This window comes from Aulonocara stuartgranti (genome assembly GCF_965226115.1).
Source record: "Aulonocara stuartgranti genome assembly, chromosome: 17".
Taxonomy (NCBI): domain Eukaryota; kingdom Metazoa; phylum Chordata; class Actinopteri; order Cichliformes; family Cichlidae; genus Aulonocara; species Aulonocara stuartgranti.
The window spans coordinates 31116832-31144105 of NC_138953.1; the positions used below are offsets into that span (position 1 = coordinate 31116832).

The following is a 27274-nucleotide window of genomic DNA, read 5'->3' on the forward strand; positions in this document are numbered from 1 at the left end:
CTCTGCACAATTCATCTTTGAGAGAATATGAACATCACAATGCTGATGTTCTATTGTAGAAGGCCAAGGTGAGATCAAGACAAGGGAGAAAAATGGATGAATGGATGGTTGCACCTAAGCTTTTGTATGTCTTACGTCTCTCAGTGCTACTTGAAATACTTGTAACTAAGTGAGTTTACTGGAAATGATTAGAAAATGCACATAGCTGTCTACACAGTGTACATCAAAGTAGAAACCAAGGCATGAAATAATTACATGGAGGCCCACAAAACTGGATGCTGTCAACGAACGATAAACTGAAGGTGTCCAGCTCCATCTCAAGGTCTTATTAATGAATGCAATGAATGATCCTGGGCCAACAGGTAACCAGGATCCCAATGGGTACTAGCAATGAGAGCCAAGGGCAACCATCAGTGCTACACTTCAACGACTGGGCCTTCATCAAAGTAGCCAACTGGAGGCCATCCCTCAATAAAAAGTCACATGACAGCCAGCTGTTAGCCTCCCAGAGGTTTTTGATTATGCCTTAATCAAACAAAGATTGAACATATTAGCCAAAAATCAAAACAGATTATGTGGGAACAGCCAGCACTGAGCATCCCCATTAATATCGCCGCTAAAGTTAAGCATGGTGGTGGTAGGATCATTCATGTGGGGAGGAGCATATTGCCACAAAAACACTACAACACACAAAAATCTAATGATACTGGACCTGATTTAGAGTCTGGTCCTGAAGCTAAGGCATGATCTGTGACGCTTGTCGAATCACTCCTGGGTTGACTTGAGGCTCTCATAACTGCAAAAGATACCTTGAGTAATATATAAAAGGATTATATCAGACTGTTATTATCAGTAAATTAACAAAACGCCCCAAAATTGTTTTATGCAGATTAGTAACACAAAAAATTAAAAATAAAACATGAATTGAATCTATTTTAAGATGATTCTGAAGCATAAAAAAATGTTGAAAGAGTTGAAATTGGAAGGCTGTCAACTTTGTGAGAGTATACTAGGTTTATTTTAAGGCGAGGGTACAACTTCTGCTAAGCATATAGAAATTGTGGTTTGGGTCAAAGTACAGCCCTGAGAAATGAATGTAAGTCAACTGAATGTCCTCCCAAGTGATGGCAACAGGACTGCGTATGTTCTGACCTGACACAGAAGAAGGCTTCCCAGGGATTTACAGGCCATATGAATCAATTCGGAGACGAGCATTAAATCAGGCCAGACCAGCCGAGACTTCCGCTGTTTCATCCCCTGATGAGCATGTGAAAGTTGTTCTGACCCACACCGTGTCTGTGTGTCTTACTATAACTTTCTATGGGCCAATTTCTTATTGGTGTTACTCTGATATGTGTGAGTGCATATAGAGCTCTTCCGTGTCACAAAGACATTCAGTTCTCCGTCCCAGAGGGTGGAGAAGTTGCTTTTGACATTCATTTGAAGCATGTGTATAAGGGTGAGTGAGGCAGAGAGCAAAAATGTGTTTGTGTCAGAGTGTTTGTTTTTCTCTACATGACCATGCTCATGAATTTCTGTATGTGTGCACATCTGCTGTGTGTGCGTATTTGTTTGTGTGTTAATTTCTCCAGGGAGGGGATTAGGAGACCAGTGTAGTTTTGAACTCCAGGGCACAGGGAATCTGGGGATCTGGCCCAGCCTCAGTGGCTTCTCCCTGGGCTTTCTGATCAGGGATTCAGCCTCTCCCAGGTTTCCTGTCCAGTGCCAACAAGAATTTTCTCAGTTGCGCCACTTGCACTCACACTCCAAGAAAACACAATGCCATTTTACTCTTAACAGAGTTGATTTAAATCCGAGCAACAAATTAACCTTTTTTCTTTGTGACATAGATTCGATCGTGGGACGATCATGGCTCAAGAGTTGGCAGTTTGTCTTATAATCGGAAGGTTGCCGGTTTGAGCCCTGGCTCCGACAGTCTTAGTCGTTGTGTTCTTGGGCAAGACATTTCACCCGTTGCCTACTGGTGGTGGTCAGAGGGCCCGGTGGCGCCAGTGTCTGGCAGCCTCGCCTCTGTCAGTGCGCCCCAGGGTGGCTGTGGCTACAATGTAGCTTGCCATCACCAGTGGGTGGATGACTGAATGTAGTGTAAAGCACTATACAGACACAGGCCATTTACCATAAATTTGACAAGGTATGTAAACATTTCTCAGAGAGCTTTTGACTTCAGATTGACATGACAGCATCACACAGTTTCTGCTGATTTGTTAATTGCACATTGGATTGAGATTTCCTCCATACCATTACACTACCAGCAACACCATAAATTGCTGATACAAGGCAGGATGAAGCCATGCTTTCATGTTGTTTACACCAAGTTATGACCCCATCATCATTCAGATGGTGGGGTCATAAGGTGTTTTGTGTTCAAAGATGCTTCTGGTTGAAGTGGTTCAAAGCTCTGGTCTGGCCATTCTCCTCTGACCTCTGACATCAACAACGCACTTTTGCTCAGAGAACTGCTGCACACTGGATATTTTCTCTTCTTCCGACCATTCTCTGTAAACCGAAGACATGTTTGTGTGGGGAAAACCCCAAAAGATCAGCAAATCTGAAAAAGTCAGACCAGCCTGTTTGGCACCAACAGCCATGTCACGTTCAAAGTCACATAAATCACCTTTCTTCCCCTTTTTCATGCTCGGTTTGAACTTCCCAAAGTTGTCTTGACCATGTCTACATGCCTAAAAGCATTGAGTTGCTGACATGTGTTTGGCTGATTAAATATTTGCGTTAACAAGCAGCTGCTTTAGAAGATGAATTTAATCATCCTGATGTCACCCCTTGTTTGCGGAGTACAGCTTTGAAGGACTGAGTTTGACTAAAGTGTCTGTTTGTGTCGTTTGAATCAGATCGAAGTGTTTATCACGTATTGCTTGCTAATACGATAAGCAAGGTGAATCCATAAGCTGTATGCATCACACAGACACAAAACAGAGCAGAAAATAACAGCAAATCATAGCATTTGTGTCATACTCTCATTAAAAATGGTTGTTTGTGGTCACCATTGGCACAAACATGAATGAAGTCCAGTTCACTTAGGTGGTACCTAACAGACAGCTAATCAACCTGGAACAGGATTATTGGTAGGTTGCCTATGCATATGTGCTTCTGTGCAAAGAAAAGCACATAGTTGGACGGAGATGACACTGCAGTTAGGTTAAATGCTGACTGGCTACAAAATGGGCTTGAACAGGAAAAGGAGCGACAGCAGAGTCCACCACATAAAGAGAAGTGCGAAAAAACAGTAGCGATTTCTTTTTTTTTAAAACTGCATGAAAAACACGATAGCAGCTGCAGTTGCCACTTCCTATTTATTTTAATTCTGGGTAGCTGTTGATGACAGCTAGCAAGTACAATGTGTAGACCAACCACCAAAGTCCCTTTAGTCTGCACCCATTTGTCAGTCCAAGCTGCCACACGTTATGCCTTAATACAATTTAATTGGGTGAATGGCATAAAAATTGACCCCCGTAAAGAGGCACATCAGCTGTAAAGACTTTCATAGACAGCTGGTTATGCAAATTGTAAATTTGGGCATTTGAAATGGGGCGATACAAGTATTGACCCACATTTGGAGCCATTCACAATTAGCCATTTTAGGCAACTGTGGTTTTTGGTACTTCCTCTGTCGGCTTTAATTCTCAGACCCAGTTATTGTGCACTTGTTTGCAATATTTTAAATGGCTTTGTTTTTGGCAAAGTAATACAAAACCATATACTTTAACTTGATTTGCCTTTAGCTGAACCAACTCTACTGTCCAAGTATGTTGACATACAAGAAATAGTTGTCCTATATATATATATTTATAGAAATAGATATGCAATCAAGGCTAACAAAAATTGCTCATGTGGTAACACAGAGCAGCAGATATACAGTACCGAGACACACTTTATGGACATGTTAAATGAAGAACAGTAAAGAGTAAAAAGAAAGTGTTGGTGTTCGTGACATTAAAGAAAAGGGAACGTGAGAGCGACTTCTTATGGACGCCTTTCTGCACATCTGATTGGAGAGAGGGACAGATAAGAACAAAGACGGCAATCTGACTTTCAGACTGAGAGAGAGAAACAGAAACGCGTGAGAGATATTGAGAGATGAAGGAGGCACGGGCTTCGTAGTGGAGTAACAGAACAAAGCAGAAGGATGCAGAGAAACAGATGGTGATACAGGGCAGAGAGATGTGTGAGAACGAGGGAAAAGGAGACAGAAAGACTGCGATGGAGAAGTGTAGAGAAGATATATTTAGAGAAAGAGGGAGAGAGAGTTTTAGCCTCCCAGCTAGAGGCATGACTCATCTTCTGCCAGCTGACAGAAGGATGGATGGAGACAAGGAAAGGGGGTGGGGGTGGTGGCGGGGTGGACAGAGCTGGGAAGAGGAGGGATGGAGCAGATGAAGGAAGAGAGGGGAGCGCAAGTGTGACGGAGGAGGGCGACAGACAGGGAAAGGGGGACAGCACAGAGAGAGAGAGGGGTGATGAAGGGTGGAAAACAGAATAGAAGAGAATGAGTTTCCACAGGCCATTTTACATGCAACCACACATGTACACCGAAAAAACAAAGAGACAGATATAAAGCCCAGAGCCCATCTCAGCTGCTTCCAAGTCCCGCTGAACTTCCCCCAGGGGTGTATGTGTGTGTGAGAGTGAGAGAGGATGATATAAGCAGCAGATTTCCCCGCAGCAGTCTGTTGCCGCACACGTGTGTGATTGTGTACGTGCACATGTGTGTGTTTTGGAAAGGGAACAGAGACATGAAGAGCACTCGGGATGACAGAAAGAAGGCGAGAGCGGCGCTGGTATAGTAAGCGAAGCAGGTAGTTTCGTCATCACGTGCGGCTGTGGCTGAATTTCAGTTCTTTCTCTTGCTGCTTTCTTTGTTGAGCGTCTGCACAAAAGTTGGTAAATATTATATATTTGTTCCAGCTTGTTCTTCTTGTTGTTTTCCAAAGAAAACAGCGGGGGCTTAAAGCTGTGCGTGGAATAGGAGAGGCTTCATTTGAAAATACAGTTTCTGTCATGGCACAGTAGACAGAGTAGGTGTGCTAGGTGATAAATCACTGCAAACCCTTCATTAAACACATTCAGTAAAATCTAATCTGGCTGTGTGTTTATTGTGGAAATGGATTAATTATATAGTGCGTAGAATATTAGTTGTTAGTTGGCAGCATTGTTTATAAAGAAGACTATTCCTCAACTGTTCAACTGGTGTTTGAACTCGCTGTATATCCAGACATCTGCATTGCAAAAGCCTCATTGAGAAAACCCTTGAATCCCTGCGGGCATCTACAGGCTCAATGTTCTGCAGCTCTGCAGGACTTCTGACCTTCAGATAGAAGTAGCAGAAAAATCACAGTCTTTTTTGCCTATTGAATGCAATAAACTTGTTTATGCTCATACTATATCTTTATTGTGAACAAATTACATAAACACCTCTTGCATTTAGAGGGCAGCAACCAAAGAGAATTTCAGGCATTTGTGCTTTACATGTTCATAAAACATGTAAATCTTTAATCGTACTTGACATTTTTCCAATAGCTGTAGTTACTATGAGTTTGACCCATGGATGGTAAAATTCTCATGTCATATCTGCAGATTTTTCTCTTCTGGCTTCAGTCGTAAGTCATTAGAAGGCATGGGAAATCACTTGTGATATTAAGTCGGCCTTGAATAATTAAAATGCAGTTAAATGTTGCGCCAAATCACAAAAACTCTTTATATTGTAAGACAAAGACCCTACAATAATACAAAGTTAAATGTGAATGCATTAGTGATAATCATAAACAAAACAATAATGGTTACTGTTGGGTCCAGTTTTTGATACGTTGTAATTATAATATATGAAATTGTGTATCGGAAATTCCCGCATACTCATCATAGGTATGAATGTGATTTTTCTGTGGTGGAATAATTGTACAGCGTACAGCATTAATGAATTTCAAAAACAAGAATTGGATGCACAAGTTTTGGACAATTAATTTTCGATTTTCTCTAAACCACAAAGGGTCAAAATTACCATAAAATGAGTCAAATCTTTTAATAAGTGGTGCTGAAACCTCTACAATGTCTTTTAATTTGACAAGGCCAAGGCCTATTAACCTCTCATTAATGATTATGATTGACTGCAACTGGTAGTTTCTCTTTGCCAGCATAAAAATGATTTGTTTGACAGCAAGTCCAAGGACCTCGGTGAAGATTGATGGAGGAGTACTGTAGATTTCATAACGCGGGACGCCATTTCTAAATAACTGCAGATTCCAAGTTCTTCAGATGTGTCACCACGTTGCACAAGTCTGGAAAAAGACCCGAACTGTCAGCCTCATTTGAAAGAAAACTGGTTAGGATGTTCAGGAACAGTCCAGGAACCACCAAAGCTTAAGCCTGCCATGAACTGGAAAATGCTGAACCACCAGCATCATTGTCCATAGTGAAGCCAGTTTTACATTGTCATGGACTGAGAGGATCCCGACCAAGAAAGATAAAAAAAAATCAACACCTTCAGGCACCACTGAAATTCACAGCTACCCACATGGACGAGCCAAATGCCCTCTGAGGAAAGGTTTTACGGTCAGACCTGACAAAGTTTTTCAAGGTGAGGCTTTCAAACCTAACAACACTGCACCATACGCCATGTATGGTGGTTGTAGCATCATGATCTGTGGCTGTTTTGCTGCCAGTGGTACATTGCAAAAAGCGGATGAAAAAATAAAAGAGGACTCGCCCCAAATTCTCCAACTTCACCCCAAGTCAACAGCTAGACTGTTGAAACTTCGACACAGCTGGGTGCTCCCACAGAACAATGACCCCAAACACAAATCGAAACTGGTTTTGGAATGGATAAAGCGGGCTAATATTAAGATGCTTTGCCAAAGCCCCCAACCTCAACACTATTGAAGAAATTGTCTGCCAAAACGAGTGGTCAAATATCCAGCCACAAATATGCCAGATGCTTGTTGATGGCTACCAAAAGCATCTGATCGTGGTGCAACAACCTAAGGGATATTTATATCCCTTAGGTTGTTGCACCACGATTTGTGAATTACAGAAAATCTCAAATAAATGCAAACTCGTACACCCAATTCTTCTTTTTTAAAGCCATCAAAGATGTATGCTGTACAATCACTTCACCCTGGAAAAAGATGGGTTCAAAGAAGTTAACAAAAGCCTGAAATTACCATGAAATTCATGCTTATGATGAGTGAATACAAACTTCTGACCACAGCATTAGTATTTAGTTACCTTTTAAATAAAATGTTGTAATTGGTTTTACTTTAATTTTAATAATAGACTATTTTAAATCAAATTTTACTATAAACTGCCTAAATGGACTGTGTTAGTACTGATGCAGTAGCCCAGACAGGAAACACCATCTGATTTTGATGTAAGCTCAGGTGGTCTCCTTGACTCAAACACAAGGCCAAGGTTTTCCTGCTTCCTACAAAAATAAAAGCAGGTACATTAAAAAAAAAGTGCCCAACATGATTAGACAAAGTCTCGATTGTCTTTCAGTTGCTGAGTCTACTTTAAATATTTCCCTCTAAATACAACCAGTTCGCAGCAGTGACAGTGATTTTAAAAAAATAATATTTAGCATTTTGTCCCGAGCAGCTTCCAGGCAATCAGCTCAGGCTCCGTCAGCTGCCGCTTCCCCTGCAGGAGAGAACGGGCTGGTTGTTTTGCTGAATTCTGGCACTGTAGGCAATAAGAAGTGAGGCTGTTGTTAATCCAGCGAGGAGCTGCCGACTTTCTCAGGCATTGCTCCCTGTTGCATGGCTATTGCTCATATCCTCTAGGGACAAGTCCCCCCCTCTCTTCTCTCTCCACTCCCCTCTCTCTCTCTCTCTCTCTCTGTATCCATTACTTGGGCACTCCCTCTCTCTTTCACCCTCTCTATTTTCCCTCCTTCATCTCACTTTGTCCAACTTTTCTGTGCCTCTCACCCACCCCACCCTTCGTCTTTTTTACCCTTTCCTTTGACTGTGTCGAGCGCTACGGATAAACTGCGCCTCCTTGTGTTTCTACACGAGCATCACAAGTTGGCAGTAAACCAGTCTCAGCTGACACACATCATGCTTGCGCCGCTCCTGTAGTTCTGAAGCTGTAGGTCATGTCCCAGAATAGGTGGTTGACCTGTTTTTCTCTTTAGTGCCGAAATCAATCTGATTATTTTTAATTACACGGATTCTCATGAGGAGAGTCCTCTTTATATTTGTAGACATTTCTCCAAAATGCAGATTCAGCTTCAGGAAAGGGGTTAGAAAAAAACAGTGTGCGGAAGACTTGAAGTGACTGAAAGTGACTTGTTTCTTATTTGATTTGACTTTTAAAATTAAAGTTAAAGGTTAAAGGTAACCTTTACTGACAAATGCTGTGCAGCAAGGCATCAGTAGATGGAGCTGCAGTGTCGTTCAAACTGCGTGCTGTGTCCCAGCCTCTCATTATGTTCACTTACAGTACCATATACATAATGGCGTGTATGGCACTGAGAATGAGATTAAATAAATGTGCTTACTTTACATCTATAAAATAGCAACATCCTGCAGCACATGCTGTCTCCGTGTAGTCATAAACCGATAGAGTGGAAATGTATTCTTGAAGTATTCAGTTCACTTTAATCCTAATAGCTTTACTGGCATGACTACATGAGTACTACCAGAGCGCTGTATGAAGGCATGGATGCAGACTGACTGAAAAAGAAAATCTGAACGCATGTATTTGGGTCACTGTGTGAGGAGGAGTAGATGTGTGTATCCCAAATGAAGACACAGTTGTCATACAGGGAGTGCAGAATTATTAGGCAAGTTCTATTTTTGAGGAATAATTTTATTATTGAACAACAACCATGTTCTCAATGAACCCAAAAAACTCATTAATATCAAAGCTGAATGTTTTTGGAAGTAGTTTTTAGTTTTAGCTATTTTAGGGGGATATCTGTGTGTGCAGGTGACTATTACTGTGCATAATTATTAGGCAACTTAACAAAAAACAAATATATACCCATTTCAATTATTTATTTTTACCAGTGAAACCAATGTAACATCTCCGCATTCACAAATATACATTTCTGACATTCAAAAACAAAAACAAATCAGCGACCAATATAGCACCTTTCTTTGCAAGGACACTCAAAAGCCTGCCATCCATGGATTCTGTCAGTGTTTTGATCTGTTCACCATCAACATTGCGTGCAGCAGCAACCACAGCCTCCCAGACACTGTTCAGAGAGGTGTACTGTTTTCCCTCCTTGTAAATCTCACATTTGATGATGGACCACAGGTTCTCAATGGGGTTCAGATCAGGTGAACAAGGTGGCCATGTCATTAGTTTTTCTTCTTTTATACCCTTTCTTGCCAGCCACGCTGTGGAGTACTTGGACGCGTGTGATGGAGCATTGTCCTGCATGAAAATCATGTTTTTCTTGAAGGATGCAGACTTCTTCCTGTACCACTGCTTGAAGAAGGTGTCTTCCAGAAACTGGCAGTAGGACTGGGAGTTGAGCTTGACTCCATCCTCAACCCGAAAAGGCCCCACAAGCTCATCTTTGATGATACCAGCCCAAACCAGTACTCCACCTCCACCTTGCTGGCGTCTGAGTCGGACTGGAGCTCTCTGCCCTTTACCAATCCAGCCACGGGCCCATCCATCTGGCCCATCAAGACTCACTCTCATTTCATCAGTCCATAAAACCTTAGAAAAACCAGTCTTTGAGATATTTCTTGGCCCAGTCTTGACGTTTCAGCTTGTGTGTCTTGTTCAGTGGTGGTCGTCTTTCAGCCTTTCTTACCTTGGCCATGTCTCTGAGTATTGCACACCTTGTGCTTTTGGGCACTCCAGTGATGTTGCAGCTCTGAAATATGGCCAAACTGGTGGCAAGTGGCATCTTGGCAGCTGCACGCTTGACTTTTCTCAGTTCATGGGCAGTTATTTTGCGCCTTGGTTTTTCCACACGCTTCCTGCGACCCTGTTGACTATTTTGAATGAAAAGCTTGATTGTTCGATGATCACGCTTCAGAAGCTTTGCAATTTTGAGACTGCTGCATCCCTCTGCAAGATATCTCACTATTTTTGACTTTTCTGAGCCTGTCAAGTCCTTCTTTTGACCCATTTTGCCAAAGGAAAGGACGTTGCCTAATAATTATGCACACCTGATATAGGGTGTTGATGTCATTAGACCACACCCCTTCTCATTACAGAGATGCACATCACCTAATATGCTTAATTGGTAGTAGGCTTTCAAGCCTATACAGCTTGGAGTAAGACAACATGCATGAAGAGGATGAAGTGGACAAAATACTCATTTGCCTAATAATTCTGCACTCCCTGTAGAGACCTCGGAGTGAAATGTCACTGGCGAAAGTCAAAATAAAGAAGTTTTCATCTACAACTTTGTGCAGTTTTGGTTTTGTTGGGCTCGAAGAGTCCGTTTATTCCGCTGTCAGACTTTAACCCGCTCACATAAAACACTGCAGAATGTCAGTCACATGTGACTGCCACATAGATCACTTAAAAACAAAATGTGTGTATGTGTGTGCGTGTTGGGGAAGTTTATTGCAGGTCTATTATTATGCAGAGACGAGAGACACCCCACTCTCTGTTAGTGCGCTCCACTTTGACACCGACAGAAACTCCATGTTTAGTGAACGGGGAAATACACATCCCCGTTCACTAAACCTCTCTCAGTGAATTGTTTAAAAAGAGAAATTCGATATTTTTGATCCTCATAGGTTTTTACGCACCCGGGATACACCTTAAGTTGTTAATTAGATATTTTTTGTCTTATTTTACACAATTAACGTATATATAGGCAGCAAAGGATTTTCACCATCATTTTGTGTGTTAAATTATGCTACTATAAAGTTTCGTTACGTAGGGGAGACCGGGGATAGTTGTAACATTTTTGACATTTCTGTCTGTAAATTGAAGCTCTTTTAAGGTAGTGGATTCAAAATGTAATGCAAAGTATTTACATGTCTCGGCTATTAAATAGTGCAGCTATTTTCTCTGCAGCACAATTACCCATTGCATGGTATGGTCTCAAACACGAAGAGTGAAATGTTACAATTAACCCCATAGTCTGGGTTAGTTGTAACATATCCTGGGGTAAAATGTAACACAATGAAATAAGGGTACTAACAAAACATTAACATGTAATCTTTGTTTATTCAACACATGAATGCACTTACATCCATTTATGTAGCTCTGTGTGTGTGTGACAGAATGCAGAAATCTAGCTTTTGAACATATTCCAACCACCCAAAAAAGACAAATTATGGAATTTTCTGCAACTGAATATTTAATTAATTTTGGTTGGTCTTCCTTGAGTTTGGCCTCATTGGCTCAGTGGGCATTATAACCTACAACTCTTGCACCAATTTTGAACATAACAATGAAACTGAAAAAATGTAGTTGTTCACCAGCATCGCAATTCCATTACTTTTTATCATGGCTTACCTAGGTGTGGTTTGCAAAGTGCTTCAGAAAGATGAGGAAATCTGTTTCTTGCATCCATCCTGACTTATTTCCACTACCAGTACTTCCTACTGGTCCATCTCTGACACAGAGGTCTGCATAATGTATGTGTGGGAACACAAACAGTGGAGGAATTGTGTTGCCAATGGCATTAACCACATATACAAAAGCGACCAGTGAACCTCTCTCTGCTGATGTCGTTGCCCCAACTTGTTTAATATAAGTTAAAGTAATAGTGTGGTAAGTTGTAACATCTGCATTATTGTTACAACGAACCCAGACTGTTGCTGTTACAACTGACCCAGACTCCTATAGCCATGAACTAGCTAACATTACAGCCAACGGCTAAAACATTAGCACTAAAGACCTACACAGAATATATCCCCATAGACATACAAATAACATAATTTAAGTTTGATGAGTTTAACTGCAAAGCAGATAATGCTATTAGAAATTGAAATAAAGTAGAAAAACTTACTTTTTGGCATACAAATTACTTTTTTTCGTGTTAAATTGTCTGTGTTTGACAAAATGTGCTGATTTTTCACATGTGATAGCAGAACTGAATTGGGCATGCACAGGATGAGTCACATCATTTGAAACTTAGCCCTGATTGGAGAAATTGGAAGTGTTACAACTGATCCACGTTACAACTATCCCCGGTCTCCCCTATAGCCACTATAACCTGTGGGCAGTGTGTCGTAATATTCTCGTATCCCGTCGTTGTTTCTGAACTTGGTGAACCTTATGGTGGTTTTAAAAGTGGTCAATGCTCTAACGAAGCCCAGTATATACCTGCTTGATTAATGTTCTGAGTAGTTTCTCTGGACTTCAGGAACTCCAGTCTTTTCCTTTTTCTTCCCTCCGGTTGTGGACGCGCTCTTTTGAGAGGCATTGAACCACATTAAACAGCCTATTCCTCCGCAGGTTCACCGCCCACCGACCCATCGTAGTTTGCTTTTGACCGGGTTATGAATTGAGGAGAACTCGCTTCAACACGCCTTCTCTTTACTTCTAGACTTTTCATTACTCCTGAACGCGCTCGCGTGTGTGTGTCCAGCTACAAATGTGAAATGTTTGTGTGTAAGACGTGGTAGCATCGCCTTTTATATTTGCTGACCAAAAGAGAGAGGATTAGGCGATTTTGAAGCACTCACCTTTTATTCAAACAAATTATTCACTTCAGCTAGTCAAAGGAATCTGACCCACGTGAACTTTTTTTGTAGGGTTGATTGAGGTTTTTCCAAAACGTTCGACCCCCATCACGTCTTTCAACTTTGTTCGCTTATTGCGTTTAAACGCCCCAGAGTAATCCCTCTACTAAAATATATTTTATATATACAGTTTAAACACTGAAACACTCTCCTGATTACATTTCACCCAGACATAAACGTAAATAAATAAACACTTTTCATTTTTAATTTAACTTAGTAAAATGTCCCAACTTGATGGACCGTTTATTAAACGCTGATCAGAGAGGGGGAAAGGGATTAGAAAAGGTATTAGCTGTGTTATTCCGGAGGTGATGCTTAAAATGGTCACCAGAGATAATCTCTGTCTATCTAACAAGTTTTTGCTCATGTCAAATCCCAGTGAACAACAACCTCATAGTCCTCACAGGTGTTAGAAGTGGTTTGGCGTTGAAAGTTCACAGTGTTAAATAGTCATCTGATTTTCTTGCACACAATCACCGGTGCATAATGTATAGAGGACTGAGGAGGGGAGGGCAGAAGAGGGTTCTGAGGTGAAGTGGGGGTGAGAGAAGGAGGAGGAGTGTATACGAGAGAGTGTGTGTGTGCGTGAGAAAGAGATAGTGGTGGTAGTAGTAGAGTGGCCGTAAGGGGACAGGAAGGGCAAGGAACAGTCGCTTTGCTGCTCAATTAGTTTTTTAATATCCTTGTTAATCTTTTCTTGAGGCAAAAACGGGATCGCACTTTTTACTTTTGTACTTTTGTTTTATTTATTTTATCATAAGGCCCTGGATTTCTCCAGGGAGAATTCATATCGCTCTGTGCGTAAAATCCAAACTCATACCAAAGTATTTTACGCACGACTTAGACCTGGGATTTCAGCGAATAAACTGGATTATTTGACCTTTAGGAAAACGTTAATGTGATTTCAGATTACCCAACGACAGTAAGGTCACCTGAAAATTACAATCTCCGTCTTTTTATTGGATTTTTAAAAATTGCTTTTTGTAAATATAGTTGATCAAACTAGAGACGAGAGGATACAGCAGGCAGAAACAAGTGGTCGGTAGGAGCAGATTTCGTCGTACTCAAACCCGCCGCTTTGCCTCCCGTCAGGCCTCTAAAAAGACTGAGCAGGACGACTCCTCATTCACTGCTCATGTCTCCTCAGCAGAGCACTTTCCCGGCGTTGAAGCGGCGGACCATGGACAACAGGCCTGTCCGGACAAAACGAACCGGTGCCGTCCGACATCTGCTGTTGGCTGCCGCCTTCCTTGTCTGCAGCTCGCAACTGCTGATGGTGGACGCGAACTCGTGGTGGTAAGTAAATGATTGCGCACTGGTTTGCACTGGTTTCTGAAAGTTATGGTTAGTAGAGTAACGGCGACTAAAACGTGGGTGAGTGACCCTCCCCAAATTTTGTGCCGTCAAGAGAGCAAATAAGAAAAACATCAGATTCGCACAATAGACCAATTTTTGTTGATTTCTGTCATGCTGAAGCATAATGAATGGAATTTCTTTGAGCCATGGCTTCACTTTGTGCTGCTTCTTGCATCTGTGCTTGTGTGTGTGTTTTGGGGGTTAGTTTTGCGTGGTGCGCTAGTGGTGGGACACTAACAGTGAATGGAACAAATGTGAAGGCTCTGTCACAATATTTACTCTGGCTGAGCCCCAAATGGCATTGCATGGCGGGCTGCTGCTGTGCCTACAGGATCGCAAATTAGCCACACTTGTTCTTGACTTACAAAAACTTACTGCGGTGGCCCAGTTCAGGGTGGCTCTGTGGAATGATACTCCTAGAGGTCAGAATGAAATTACAGGACCAGATGTCCATCTTAGAAGTCTAGCCGTTAAAACAGCCTGAGATACTCAGTAGTTTGCACTCATGTTCAAGACTAAAAGGGAAACTTTCATAGCCCAGGTGATCTGAATAGATTATTACATGATTTTTCTGTGTTAGGCAGTCAGATTTGAAAGGAAAGGAAGTGGCTGCAGAGATGTTCACCAGAAGACTCTTATCTATATTTTATTGGCCACTTGTACCAATAAACCCAGCATGTGTCTGAATTTTTGCCCTCTGCTGTGCTGACCTCTACTCACAAAGGAGTCACAGATTCCATAAACTCAGTTTGAGGCATTTCTGTTTAAATTTCAACATCTACGGTTTTTTAGTTGAAATGACCTCTGTCTCTCAGGTCACTCGGTCTGACCCCGATGCAGCGGCCAGAGATGTACATTATTGGAGCTCAGCCTCTCTGCAGTCAGCTGTCTGGTCTCTCCCAGGTAAGTTAGTATCTGTGTGCTTTGGAAACGATTCTCCTCTAAGTCAACAAGGCTTTTATTTTGTTAGAATAAAAGCATATCTCAGTTTTGCACCTCTGATTCTTCTGCATGATTTTTTTTTTAAGAATAAGCCTTGATCTTCTTGTCACTTCCTTTTCTGTACCCTTTTGCAACCTAACTGGGGAGCTGGTCGAATAAAAGCGCAATTTCCCTGCAGGTACCACTGAAATATAAAACTGTTAACCAGCTAATGTCTGCTAATCTTATCTCTGCTGCTGCAGGGTCAGAGGAAGCTGTGCCAGCTGTACCAAGACCACATGACCTATATTGGAGATGGAGCCAAGACAGGCATCAAGGAATGTCAGTACCAGTTCAGACAGAGGAGATGGAACTGCAGCACAGTGGACAACACTTCAGTGTTTGGGCGGGTCATGCAGATTGGTGAGTTTACTGTAACTGAGGAGGAAAAAAATGTGATTAAAAGGGCATGACACAGCCTTTAAAAGCTCTCAGACAATATGAGACTAACAGCAAATTACAATCTTGTGTTTTCAGTTCTTTTTCTGGGATTTTATCTTTTCAAAATCTTATCACCAACTATTCTATAAATGCTTACATGTGCTTGTTTTGTATGTCAGCTCTTTCTGTTGCTTCTTAAACACAAGATATTTCAAACTGAGCTCCTACCATCCTAGAAAATTCAGATTACATGTGTGTGGGTTTTATGGCCCTCAGTCAAAGCAGACAGATAAAGAAATGTCAGCGGCACCACAGCTAATGTGTGATGGCCTGTTTCAAAACACCATATAAGCAACAGATAACAGAGGCTCAGCATCCAGCCAAAGGCTCGTTTTCAACTACAGCTCTTACTTCATTGTGGCAGCATATGTCTCCTCTCTCTTATAGTTTTATTCTGGTGATTTTTTTTTTAAGATTATCAGTTTTAAAAAGAAGATTTATTCCACTTTTTGGTCACATTATATAAAATAGGTAGCTACAGGTTTTGATTACATTTTTTTAGCCTGTAATTGTATCCAATAAAATATGGCATATATAGATATGAGTTATGTGGTAAAAAGATGGGTAACTTGAGGTGAAATAGCACAGTAGAAGTGGAAAGATTGTTGTTTGTTAGTGCAGTGGCATTAAGATTAGCATAAAAGACATATCACATAAATAGTGTTAAGCCAGATGCTACATATAACATATAAATACACATAAAACACACACATATATATAAGGACAGTGTAAAATTATTTTTAGAGATATTAAGATGTCAAATTTTTTCTCATTATAAAAAGTGGTGTCATTAGAATATAATATGTGTGTAAAATAAATGTCCTTCAAAATGTTCCTATTTCCGCATTTTAGGCATGATAATGCCAAGCGCATGCTGTTCTATTTAAAGAAATCGACCATTAACAATCCCAAGAAATTATAAAATAAAGAGAAACAGAACTCAAATTCAGACTGAAAAACCTCATTAAAAATCCAACATATGACAACATCTGAAATATTCACTTCGACCCAACTATTACCGTGAAAAAAGCCGGTATACTTTACGCAGGCGCACTAAAACGAAAAATGTAGTCCTTCGATCAAAAAGACGGGGAAAAGAAGCAGTCACAAAGGAAGACTTCAGTAGGCATAAAACAGGAAAGGCATGTACGCTTTATGCATATCTCCAGTATTTTAATAAACAGATACCCGGAGCGCAGATTTTCGGATCGATAACTTTCGCGTCTAATTCCCAGCAGGCGATGTGGGAATCGCCTCATCAACAAGTATGTGCCAAATCCGCTGCGGGCTCTCTCACTCTGCTTCCATGCCTGTCTTTCTGTTGACAGTCTAGCTCCAGGTTTATATGGAGGTGTTAGTCGGTCCATTGTCCTGCGGCTCTTCTTTTGAAATGCACTGATGAGCTGACACCGAGCCGGCAGATCCGGACCTGCTATTTGAAGTCTAGGCTCCGCAGTCTCATAAAACCACCCGCTCTCTATCTCCCTGTCTTGTCTGGCTTTCTTTATCCTGCTGCATAACATGAACGGATATTTGCATGCATACCTTCCTGTCTTGACTGGCTGCTGTTGTTTCGGGGCCACAGAAATTGTCTAATATAGAGACCATTGTGCGCTATTTAAATAAGGAAAAAAAAGGAAAGTGAAAGTTTTGCGTTCTGTATATTAGAGTAGGGCATAAATACTAATAAATGGTTTGTATGTGTATAAGAATAATGTGAAGTAGGGTAATATTAAAAAAAAAAAGCTGCAATATTGTAGCTGTAGAGACCATGACAGTAAGGTGATGGTGAGAAAGACAAAAAGCACATTTTGTTTAAATCTTTATTTAAATTGAACTTGAAGGTAAGCGCTGTGTAAGGTTACTCTTTAAATAAGCACTGTTGTAGCAGCTTTATGCTGGAAGCAAGGACAGAGGGTGTAGAGATCACTCAGTAAGGTCGTGCATATGGTATATTTTAAATACAGATATTTTGCCCTTTTCAAACACTCATATTGAAGCTAATCATCTCAGTGAATGCTGCCTCTACCAGGAAAAGCACTTCAAAGCTCCCTGTTATTCTCATGTAAATCATGGTGTTTCAGAGCACTTAGTCTCCACCTGTCAGGCCGTTGTCCTTGTCCTTGTCACTTCTTTGTGCGCTGAAGTGTGTATTAATGCAGAGAATAGGACAAGCAGGCTGTCTTGTGTATTCCACGTTGGTGTTAGTGAATGGAAATCATTAATATGGACCAGTCTGTGAAATGTATTGCACCCAGGCCACTTCAAAGAGCGACCAAGACTGTAAAAATACAGTTGTTTATTAGAAGCTAGTGGCATTTAAGCAAACTCCTTCAAAGTGCATTACTCTGGCTGGAAATTATGTAAATTGTTGTGAGATGACCATCTACAGTAAATGCACAGTGTGACAAACATTCCCAGAAGTTTCTTCCATGGATTTTTGCCCAGCTCCTTTCTTCTTATTCCTACATGTTATCTCCTTTAAGGGTCAGTTCACCCAAATTACACAAACAGATTATCTCTGGAGCCATCGAGTCATGCAGACAGTTCGGTTTTATTTGCTTTTAGGATATCCATCACTCAGATTTCTGCTTTTAGCCCCATACAATGGTGAGGATACAGCAGTACAATTCTTCTGAAAGTTCTTTATTTGTTTATTTTTTCAACTAATCTCTCTTCTTTAAAGTAAAAAACTGTGGGAAGGAATGTTTCAGATGTATTTCCTTTTGGCTCTGAGCTCCACGAGTTCAGTTTTTATCGCATGAGTGCTGCAATGATGATTTGTAATCTGGTAGAAGTAACTCTTTAACGTTATGGTTGAGTAGCCAGGACTTGGACAGATATACCCAGAGGCCAACCACATGAGGAAAACTGATATGCTGGAGAAACCGATATGTTTACATCATCAAATGCTGCACGTGCATGATCTGGCATTTAAAGTTGTGGCGTTAACCAGGTATGAGGTCAGGGCCTCAAATCACTTCTATTGTCTATTGTTAGTTCAAGTGGGGTGTGGGGCTGTTAGCTGTGTGTTTGTGTGTGCGTATGTGTGTGTGTGTGTGTGCGTGAGAGAGAGAGAGAGAGAGAGAGAGAGAGAAGGGGTTATTTAGCTGTGCAGCTACCTGTGTTTCCTGTCAGTGATGTGACAGCAAAACTGCAGCTTTACTGTGTGTCAGAATTCACATGCTTAACTCCTGTTTTCCTTCCTCCATCAGGCTCCAGGGAAACAGCCTTCACCTACGCCATCAGCGCAGCCGGTGTGGTCAATGCCGTCAGCCGTGCGTGCCGCGAGGGCGAGCTCTCCACCTGCGGCTGCAGCCGCGCCGCTCGCCCCAGAGACCTGCCGCGTGACTGGCTGTGGGGTGGCTGCGGTGATAATGTGCATTACGGCTACAGGTTTGCTCGGGAGTTTGTCGACGCCAGGGAGAGGGAGAAGAATTACCCCCGAGGGTCACCCGAGCATGCCCGGATGCTGATGAACTTGCATAATAATGAAGCAGGGAGACAGGTATGGGACAACGAAAAAAAGCTTTATCTCTCAACAAAACCATCGCTGTGTTAACTTTCCCAAGGTTACTGTTGTCTTCTTCATATGTTTCCCTGTCAGGAATGTGTGTAAGCTGAGTGGGCCTCTGATTGCCTGACCGGGCAGTATTTATATGCCTGTGTATGTGGGTTATTTATTGGGAGGGTCCAAATGGTATACTGGTAACGCCCTTGGAGTCTGGCGGGGCTGACAGGTCAGAGCACATTCCTCCGGTGTAACACACAGGCACATACACAGACATACAAAAATCCAACACTGAGAGGGGCTTTAAAGGAAATTTTACAAGACATTAAAAACAAGAGAGACAGACTCAAAGCTGGGGTGGTATGATGGTCATTAAGCTTCCTTTCCACTCCAGTTACTGAACAATGGCAATGATGGTGATTCAACAAATGGTCTAGTAACTGAAGTTGTCTGGAAGGTTCTCAGGTAGGGAGAGAAAGAAACCTCTTGCCTTTCTCTCTCTCACACACACACACACACACACACACACACACACACACACACACACACACACACCTACACCTTTCTCGTAAACTCTCCATTTGCCCATTCTGGTGTTCCCTGGAACAGGAGAACACGTTTATCTTCACTTAGAGAAGCTTTGTTTAAGCTGTTTACAAGACAGAGACGCTGCCTGTGCGTGTGTGTGTGTGTGCTCACCTCAGCTTCATTTGATTTGTGTATGAGACGGTGAGCCTAGTTTTGTGCATGTGTGCGTCAGAGGTCAAAGGTGAGGGTCTGGAGAGGTTGTGTTTCTGCTGAGAGTCCCTTTGGGGCTCTACGAGAGTATATGAGGGAAAGATCTACTGCTGCAGCAACCTTTCACACGCACAGTTCAGTGACATACGCATGCTTTTTTGAATGACTTTTCCTCCTGTCTCCCGTTTGATCCTTTGCTTTCATTGTTGTCTGTCCATCGAAACGGAAGAGAGGCAAAGGGAGAGATGAAAAGGAGGAGAGCCACAGACAGGAAGACAGTTTCTCTCCTTCTCTCTATCCCCCCGGCCCCACCCTGCTTTCTGTCTTTCTATCGTGGACACGCTGGTTTGTCCTAAGCAGGATTTGTCTTGCTTGGTTGAACAAGGCAAACCACAGGGCTTTTGTGGAGGTGACAGCGGTGTCCGTGTGTGTGTGTGTGTGTCCCCGTGTGTGTGTGTGTGTGTGTGTGTGTGTGTGTGTGTGTGTGTGTGTGTGTTTGCAGCCTCATTTGATTTGTGTGAGCGGTGGACAACGTGGTCGTCCGTGTGCACAAACGTCTGGAGACAGAGACACAGGGTGAGGGATGGACCTCCGTCACACTTCTGCGACTCTCAAAGACTTTCGCACACTTACACACACACAGACACACACACACAAATACACACGCAGAGAGCTACTAACTTCCACTGTCTCCACATAAATCAAATGAGGCAGCGCTCGTTACACAGACCCAAAAAACAGCCAGACATACATTCCCGGCCTTTTTTGAGATGCCTCTGCTCTGAACACACAAGATCATTTTCAATCACTATGTCAGCCCCCGGGTCCTTTTGTTAAAGGGGGGGGGGGGGGGATACACACACACACCACACACACACACACACACACACACACACACACACACACAGCTCCTAAACCCCTAACCCTGTCTGAGTAAAAACCTATTGTGCCTGACACAGAGACTGTGTCTCCACCACGGATCACTGAGCGTGTGTGTGTGTGTGTGTGTGTGTGTGTGTGTGTGTGTGTGTGTGTCTGTGTGTTCATCAGGTCCAGTGTCACTGTGCCTAGCAGGCATGACCTACCAAATAGCTCAGTGTGATGCTGGACACACACATGCATGGTTTGGTTTGAGCAACATGAGGCTATTGGCAGGTAGTAGTATGTAATGAAAAGCTCTATACATCAAACAATGATGTTCAGAGTAATGAAGGAAATGAAACAAAGTCACAAAATTAAGCACTGGCTGTGAAGAAATGTTAATTGGGAAGATTAGCACAGAAAAACATAGTAATGGCCTCCCCATCCTTGTTACGTGAAATGTTACTGTCGCTGTAAACATGTCATAAACCACACAGTCGGGAGTCTCAGTGAAAACAAAGGCTCATAAAATTGGCAAGGAGTCATAAAACATGAGAATTTCCTCCTTTAAACTTATATCTGAAAGTTTTTCTTAATTCTCAGAGTCCCATTCTTCTGAAGCTACAACACATTTCTGAAAGGTTGTATTATATGGCCTTTCTATTTCTTCTGTTCTTTCAGTTTAAGTTAAACTTAAGAACGTATCAAAGAGAGAATCACCAAAAATCATTTTACCCTTCCACAAAATGACACTGTCCCCTGTTCCCCGACTGACGGGGGGTCACTGAGGTCGGTTCATGGGATTGGAGGGTGCCGAGTGCTATGCCTGCTGGGCAGTAAAGTAGAGGAGAGGGAACAGGGGTGGAAGGTGGGGGTCGCTGGGGAGGCTGTTTGGGACGCCGGGGTTAACAGAGGTGAGAAGGTAATTGAGATCAGGCAGTGTGAGGAGACAGAGTGATGGGTTTCGTTTGTCTGAGGGTGAATCGGGGGAAATCGGGAGTCAGAAGAACTCGATTCGGCAAGAATTGCGTGGAGATGCGCTGGAGTTTGTTTAAGTGGTTGTAGGTGCTTGCACAATACCAAGAACAATTTGTACTTGTTTGTGTGTCTATGCTTGGGGTGTGGGTGTGGGTTGTTTGGTTTGTTTATATTGCAGTTTAATTGACCTGGTAAAGCTGCAGGGGTGAAGGGCTCCCCCTAAAGCCCACTGCTGTGAGGACAATAAATCTTAGATTTCCTGTTCCTGTTTTTCTAACAAGGCCAAACGCTGTAAAGTAGGAGCTGTTTTATCTTAAGGAGGAAAAAAAAGCTTGTTCATGTGTTTAAATCAATAATTGTCATGTTCCAATTATTTTCAAGGGATAGTTTTTTATATGGGAACTATGTGGGAAAGACTACTTACAATAGAGGAACATTTCCTCCAGTTAGCGGGCCTTTTATTCCAAGTCAGCTGTTTGTTTTACTTTGGTGGGGTCATGTTGACAGCAGCGTCGAAGAACAGCACATATGGAGAAAAAAATCATTTTCTTTGCTTTCCATTTTCCCTCCTGTTTATCTGTTTCACTCTGCGTTCATTGTATAGCCCACCTAACAGAGGTTTCTTAAATAAACAGATAATTTTGCCTCCACAAAGCCAGTTTTGGAGAAAATGTTGCAGTGTGTGTGTGTGTGTGCAGCAACGTTTGCACAACTCATCTCTTCTTTATGTTTTGGGGTCTTTTAATTGGCCGTTCCAACAGTGTAGCAGCTCCATGATGCTTTTTTATGTTCCCCTCTCACTATGTGCTCGCTGTAATGATGAGAGCTGAGCAGTTACAGATTTTTACCACTAGATGGCAGCAGCTTAGCAGCAAATCGATTGTAAATCTGCACCACAGAGCTGGAGCTAAAGCTGCTGACCTGGAGGTGAGACTGAAGCATCACAATGACAGGTATTAGGAGGAAAGAGAAACATGGGTTATTTTGCTTCAGCTTGTGCATAGTAATCCCTCCCACTGCACTTATCTTAGTGTATTTTACTGTATATAGTAACCTTTAGTAGTATAGTATGTAGACTATTTTTCTTTTTACTAATATCTCTTTATTCACTTTTTCTTCCTGTGCTTTGTGAATTTCCCCCATGTGGTAGTGTAGTAGTAGTGAAAATTTATTGTGTAAAAACTAATGTGGAGTTTTGGGGGGTTTTGATCTCTGTATACATTTTGATTATTTAACATTTATATCTTTTTTCTATTACTCCAACAGGCGGTTTACAACCTGGCTAATGTGGCCTGTAAGTGTCATGGAGTTTCGGGTTCCTGCAGTTTGAAGACCTGTTGGCTCCAGCTGGCCGACTTCAGACATGTTGGAGAGTTCCTGAAAGAGAAATACGACAGCGCAGCAGCCATGCGGGTTGGACGCAAGGTACTAAATCCATTCATGTCTCTGTCTCCTCCCTCAGGAGCCATTTGAAGTATTGCCTCTGCTAATTCTGTCCTTGATCCACCAGGGAAAGCTGGAGCTTCTAGACAAGCGCTTCAACCCACCCACCACTCAGGACATGGTCTACATCGACCCCAGCCCGGATTATTGCCTCCGCAATGAGACCACAGGATCGCTGGGCACCCAGGGCCGACTGTGCAACAAAACCTCGGAGGGCATGGACGGCTGCGAGCTGATGTGCTGCGGCAGAGGTTACGACCAGTTTAAGACCTACAAGCACGAGCGCTGCCACTGCAAGTTCCACTGGTGCTGCTACGTCAAGTGCAAACGCTGCACGACGCTCGTGGATCAGTTTGTGTGTAAATAGCGCACTTCAGGATTTGGAGGAGGCGGCGGTGACGACTAAGGGCGCCGGAGGTGACGGGACGGTGATGTTTCGAGAGTTTTGTTCAGGATTAGACGCACAAAAATCAGATTTCTGACAAATGTCCTCATCTCCCACCATTTCACATCAAGCCAAGCAAAAAGCAATAAATAAATAAATAAAAACTGCATAGCACCTGTGCAGCATATTTTTTGGAAGTAGATAACACATCAATGGATGGAAAGGTAGGGCAAAAGACACCTCGGATTTTTATTTCCCCCCACCCTCTGTCATCGCTTTCTGCTGTCGTCCTGATCACAATCATAAAGGAAACAAGCAAAGCTGATGGACAATGAATGATACTGAGGATGATCTGTGAGAGGAGATGTGACTGGTGTGAGATAAAAAAATAAATATATAATTAAATAATAAATAAATACACAACTCTTGATTGCTATTTAAAGAGACTCAAATAAACCCAGGACACAGTTTGGACCCCACCCTTCAGAGAAATCTATTGATGCTTTGGGAAAAGTGATCACTTGTGTCACCATTGTTTGTTGTCTGACCTTTTAACCCTGCGAGAGAGATTCTGAGATTTAAGAGATGTGTTATCATGCACGGCAGAAATGCAGAAAAGTTCCGATTGGTGGTGTAAATAAGGTAGGAAATTAATCAAAAAGATGAATAAATGAAAAGTAGGAATACACAAATGCGCGCACAAGCTGCATCTGTTTCTGTTTCACAACACAGTGAGGTTCAGGGAAAAAAACTCTTCAAAAGACTAAATGCACCACCTGTTTTGTACAAGTAGCAGCAGAGGGTGTAGTTGCTGCTGTTCCTTGTATCATCAAAGCAGTAATCCTGCACCCGTGACCTGACAAGTGTGACTATGCAGGTTAATGAGGCTTGGTGGTTGAAGCCATCGTGACACCACGGCTGTTTAAACAAGCAGCTCACATCGGCCGTCCGGCTCCGTGACCTTCACGTGACAGCAAAGTGAGCGAAACCTCCATTAGTGAGATTAATGTGCTGTACCTGCCTTAATGAAGCCACACTGAGAGACACGTTCGCTGTGAGTGGACATCTTCATCTTGCGTTGTAGCGCAACTCGATAAGAGCAGCAAACAGCCCCCGTGGTGTCGACTTAGCAGTCCTGTCGTAGCGTGATTTTTAGCCTGTTTCTATTGGCTCGGTTGTGATACAGATGTTAGATGCAGTTGGCACGAAGAGGACAGAGTGAGCAGGCGAGGATGGAGCGCGCCGTGGAAACTCATGAACGTGCAAAAACAGAGAGGACTTAAGGTTTATTACTTTTAACAAAAAGAACAAATAGTAGATGAGAACAGAAAGTATATTTTATTATTGTTTTTGATTCTCCTGTTTTCTATGTTTTTATACATGAGCATTACTGTGTATTCTTTTGATAAACTACTCTTTGGAAAAATGAGGTTTTCTGTGTTTTAAGTCTGCTGCAGTTCTTCCAGGAAAGTTTTTATCCAGGCCCTGTCTTCCCCATCAACATAATAAGCACAGACACGTCTTTGTCATCGGGGTGGCTGTTTTCTCAGGTACAGGCAGAACTTTATTAGGGACAACAAGACATTTAATCTCGACTTAATCTGCACATTTACATTTAAATGAACCTTAAATTACTCTTTCTTGATCATATCAGTGTTACAGTAACCTAAAGACATGAATGTTCTCACGTCCATTGTTTTTATGTGGATGTATTGGTTTTTTCCAATATAAAAATATAAAATATGATGTATATTCATAAATGACCTTAAGGATCTGATTTATTAGTAGCTTACACTTATTAATCATTCAGTTTTCTTAACTTTCTCACGCCTCCTTGAGACCTTTGATCCCATCAGATGGCCAAACAGCTTGTCCAGTCCTGGACTCTTCTTCTGCTCTTTTATATCTAAATCATCAAGGCTGGATTCTCCCACAGCCTCTTTATGGAACCAGCAGGATGGCTTCATCATGTATCTGCAACTGTAAAATATCCCAGCAGAATTTGCCCAAAGCTGAATGTCAAGTGCACAGTCACGGTTAAGCAGGTCTGTACGGTGACCTTACTAGCAATCCCATTACTTTTAGCTTCTCACGAGTAATTGGATTAGACTACTGACCAGAGCACCATGACCGACCTACAGCGCTGTCCCTCTGTAATCCTCCTCACCTACTTTTGTAGGCAATCTGCACTTGCTGGTTAGGTAGTATGATCATTTCAGTGTGCACGTGTTGGTTGTGTATCTACAAATGCATACCTATCAGCCACAATATTAAAACAAGCTCCATGGCAGAATTGGCCTTCTTCAGCCAGACAAAACTACAAAGCGAGGCAGCACCAAAGCTCTGCAGATCCTAATCAAATCAAAAAATCATTGGTGTGTAATTAAACAAGGAAAATCCTTAGGGGACCACAGGAAGAAGCAGGGCTGCTCTCAGTATCTCAGCACTGGACACAAGGGGACATCCGAACCCACCGTTTTAGGCAGGTGGTTTTAATGTTGTGGCACATCGGCATATGTGTGCATTTAATGGAGATTAGAAGAGTGAAAGTGTAACCTGATGGTTGGTCTAATCCTTTTTACCTGACAGCCATCTGCTGTTGTGATGCTGCTAAGTTGAGCTCTCTGAAACAAACAACCAACAGTGAGTAATTCTTCCTTTCTTTGATGAGGCCTTCTCATCCCGTGAGAATATTACTGGTTATGTTTACAAAAATAGTTCAGAAGAGTATGGATGCCAAACTGTCTGACTTAAAGATGACCAGAAAATGTTTGCAAACCGGTCAGGAACACCATTAATGAGACCCGGCTCCAGGAAGACCTCTTGGCGTCTGACTGCCAGCTTGTTAGTTGTTTAGCCTAACCAGTTTAACGGCATATTTTCTTCCTTATGCACTTGGACTACATTACTGTGACAATGACTCACACAATTTATCATAACATCATAACATTTGTTTCCTTTCTCAGAGGTGTTCTGACATTGAGCAATGAGCTCATTTCCTGTACAACCTGTCCTCCCCACATGTTGGAGAAGGAGTTGGAAGCTCTGGTTGCTTGTCCCATGTCCAGCAAAAAGCAACCTAAGAGGCTGAAATCCTCCATTATGGGAGAAAAAATAACAGCAAATAGCTGTGAACTACAACAAATCTGATGTGTTTTACTATGCAGAACATGTTGTTCTTTGTACAAACCATAGTGAGTCACGGTGATAAAGTGTTATAATGTCATTGGTATTCAACTGCATTTTATTTTAGTTACTGTATTTAGCATCAACAAAAAGCTGCTTTTCATCATTTTACTGAGGCTGTACATTATGCCAGAAGCAAACTACACATGGGGATGTCACACGTGGTGTTTATAGATTATCCAGCAGCTGTTGTGGTTAAAGAGATCTATATGCAAACTCTCTGATCTGGATTAGCTGAACTGAAGGAGAGACACAACCCCACTTTTTCAGACACACACACATGCGCACAGTAACTCAAAAGCCTGATTCTGAGTCGGCTGCTCTGTTTGTGTCTTTTTCGTAGCTCAAAGACCAAGTTAACCAAAGATGCTCAGACACTTATCCATAAGCTCATTCAACCATATGCTTTCTGTAAGATTTGGCCGCAGCAGAATGGATCACTGAGTCCCAATGAACCAGAACATCTAATCTTCTGTAGATATGGAAAAACCATGTATGGTCAGTTCCCACATCAATACAGCAACAACTTCTTTCATCCTTATTGACGTTTATCGCATGGTTTGTAATTGCACAAAATGCCTATTCAGGTTAAAAAAAACACTGCACAATGAGGAAAGATGTAAGAAACCAACATGTTTATTAATGAAGAGTGACGCCAAACATAAAGCAACCAGGCGTCACGAGAATATACTAACA

General features: G+C 42.1%; 1 protein-coding gene across 7 annotated transcripts in view; it reads left to right on the top strand.

Moving 5' to 3' along the window:
* Positions 1–25226, top strand: part of wnt5b (wingless-type MMTV integration site family, member 5b) — an 88260-nt gene extending 63034 nt beyond the window's left edge. For 2 of the 7 annotated variants that reach the window (XM_082511328.1, XM_082511329.1), the window contains 6 exons: positions 13849–13994; positions 14870–14957; positions 15239–15398; positions 18692–18984; positions 22831–22989; positions 23075–25223. In XM_082511328.1, coding sequence (XP_082367454.1) covers positions 13849–13994; positions 14870–14957; positions 15239–15398; positions 18692–18984; positions 22831–22989; positions 23075–23374 — 1146 coding nt within the window. In that variant the 3' untranslated portion in view covers positions 23375–25223. Of the gene's footprint in view, positions 1–13845; positions 13995–14869; positions 14958–15238; positions 15399–18691; positions 18985–22830; positions 22990–23074 lie in introns of all 7 variants that reach the window. The other 5 variants (XM_082511327.1, XM_082511330.1, XM_082511326.1 and 2 more) reach the window with 4 other exon arrangements.
* Positions 25227–27274: the final 2048 nt, after the last annotated feature.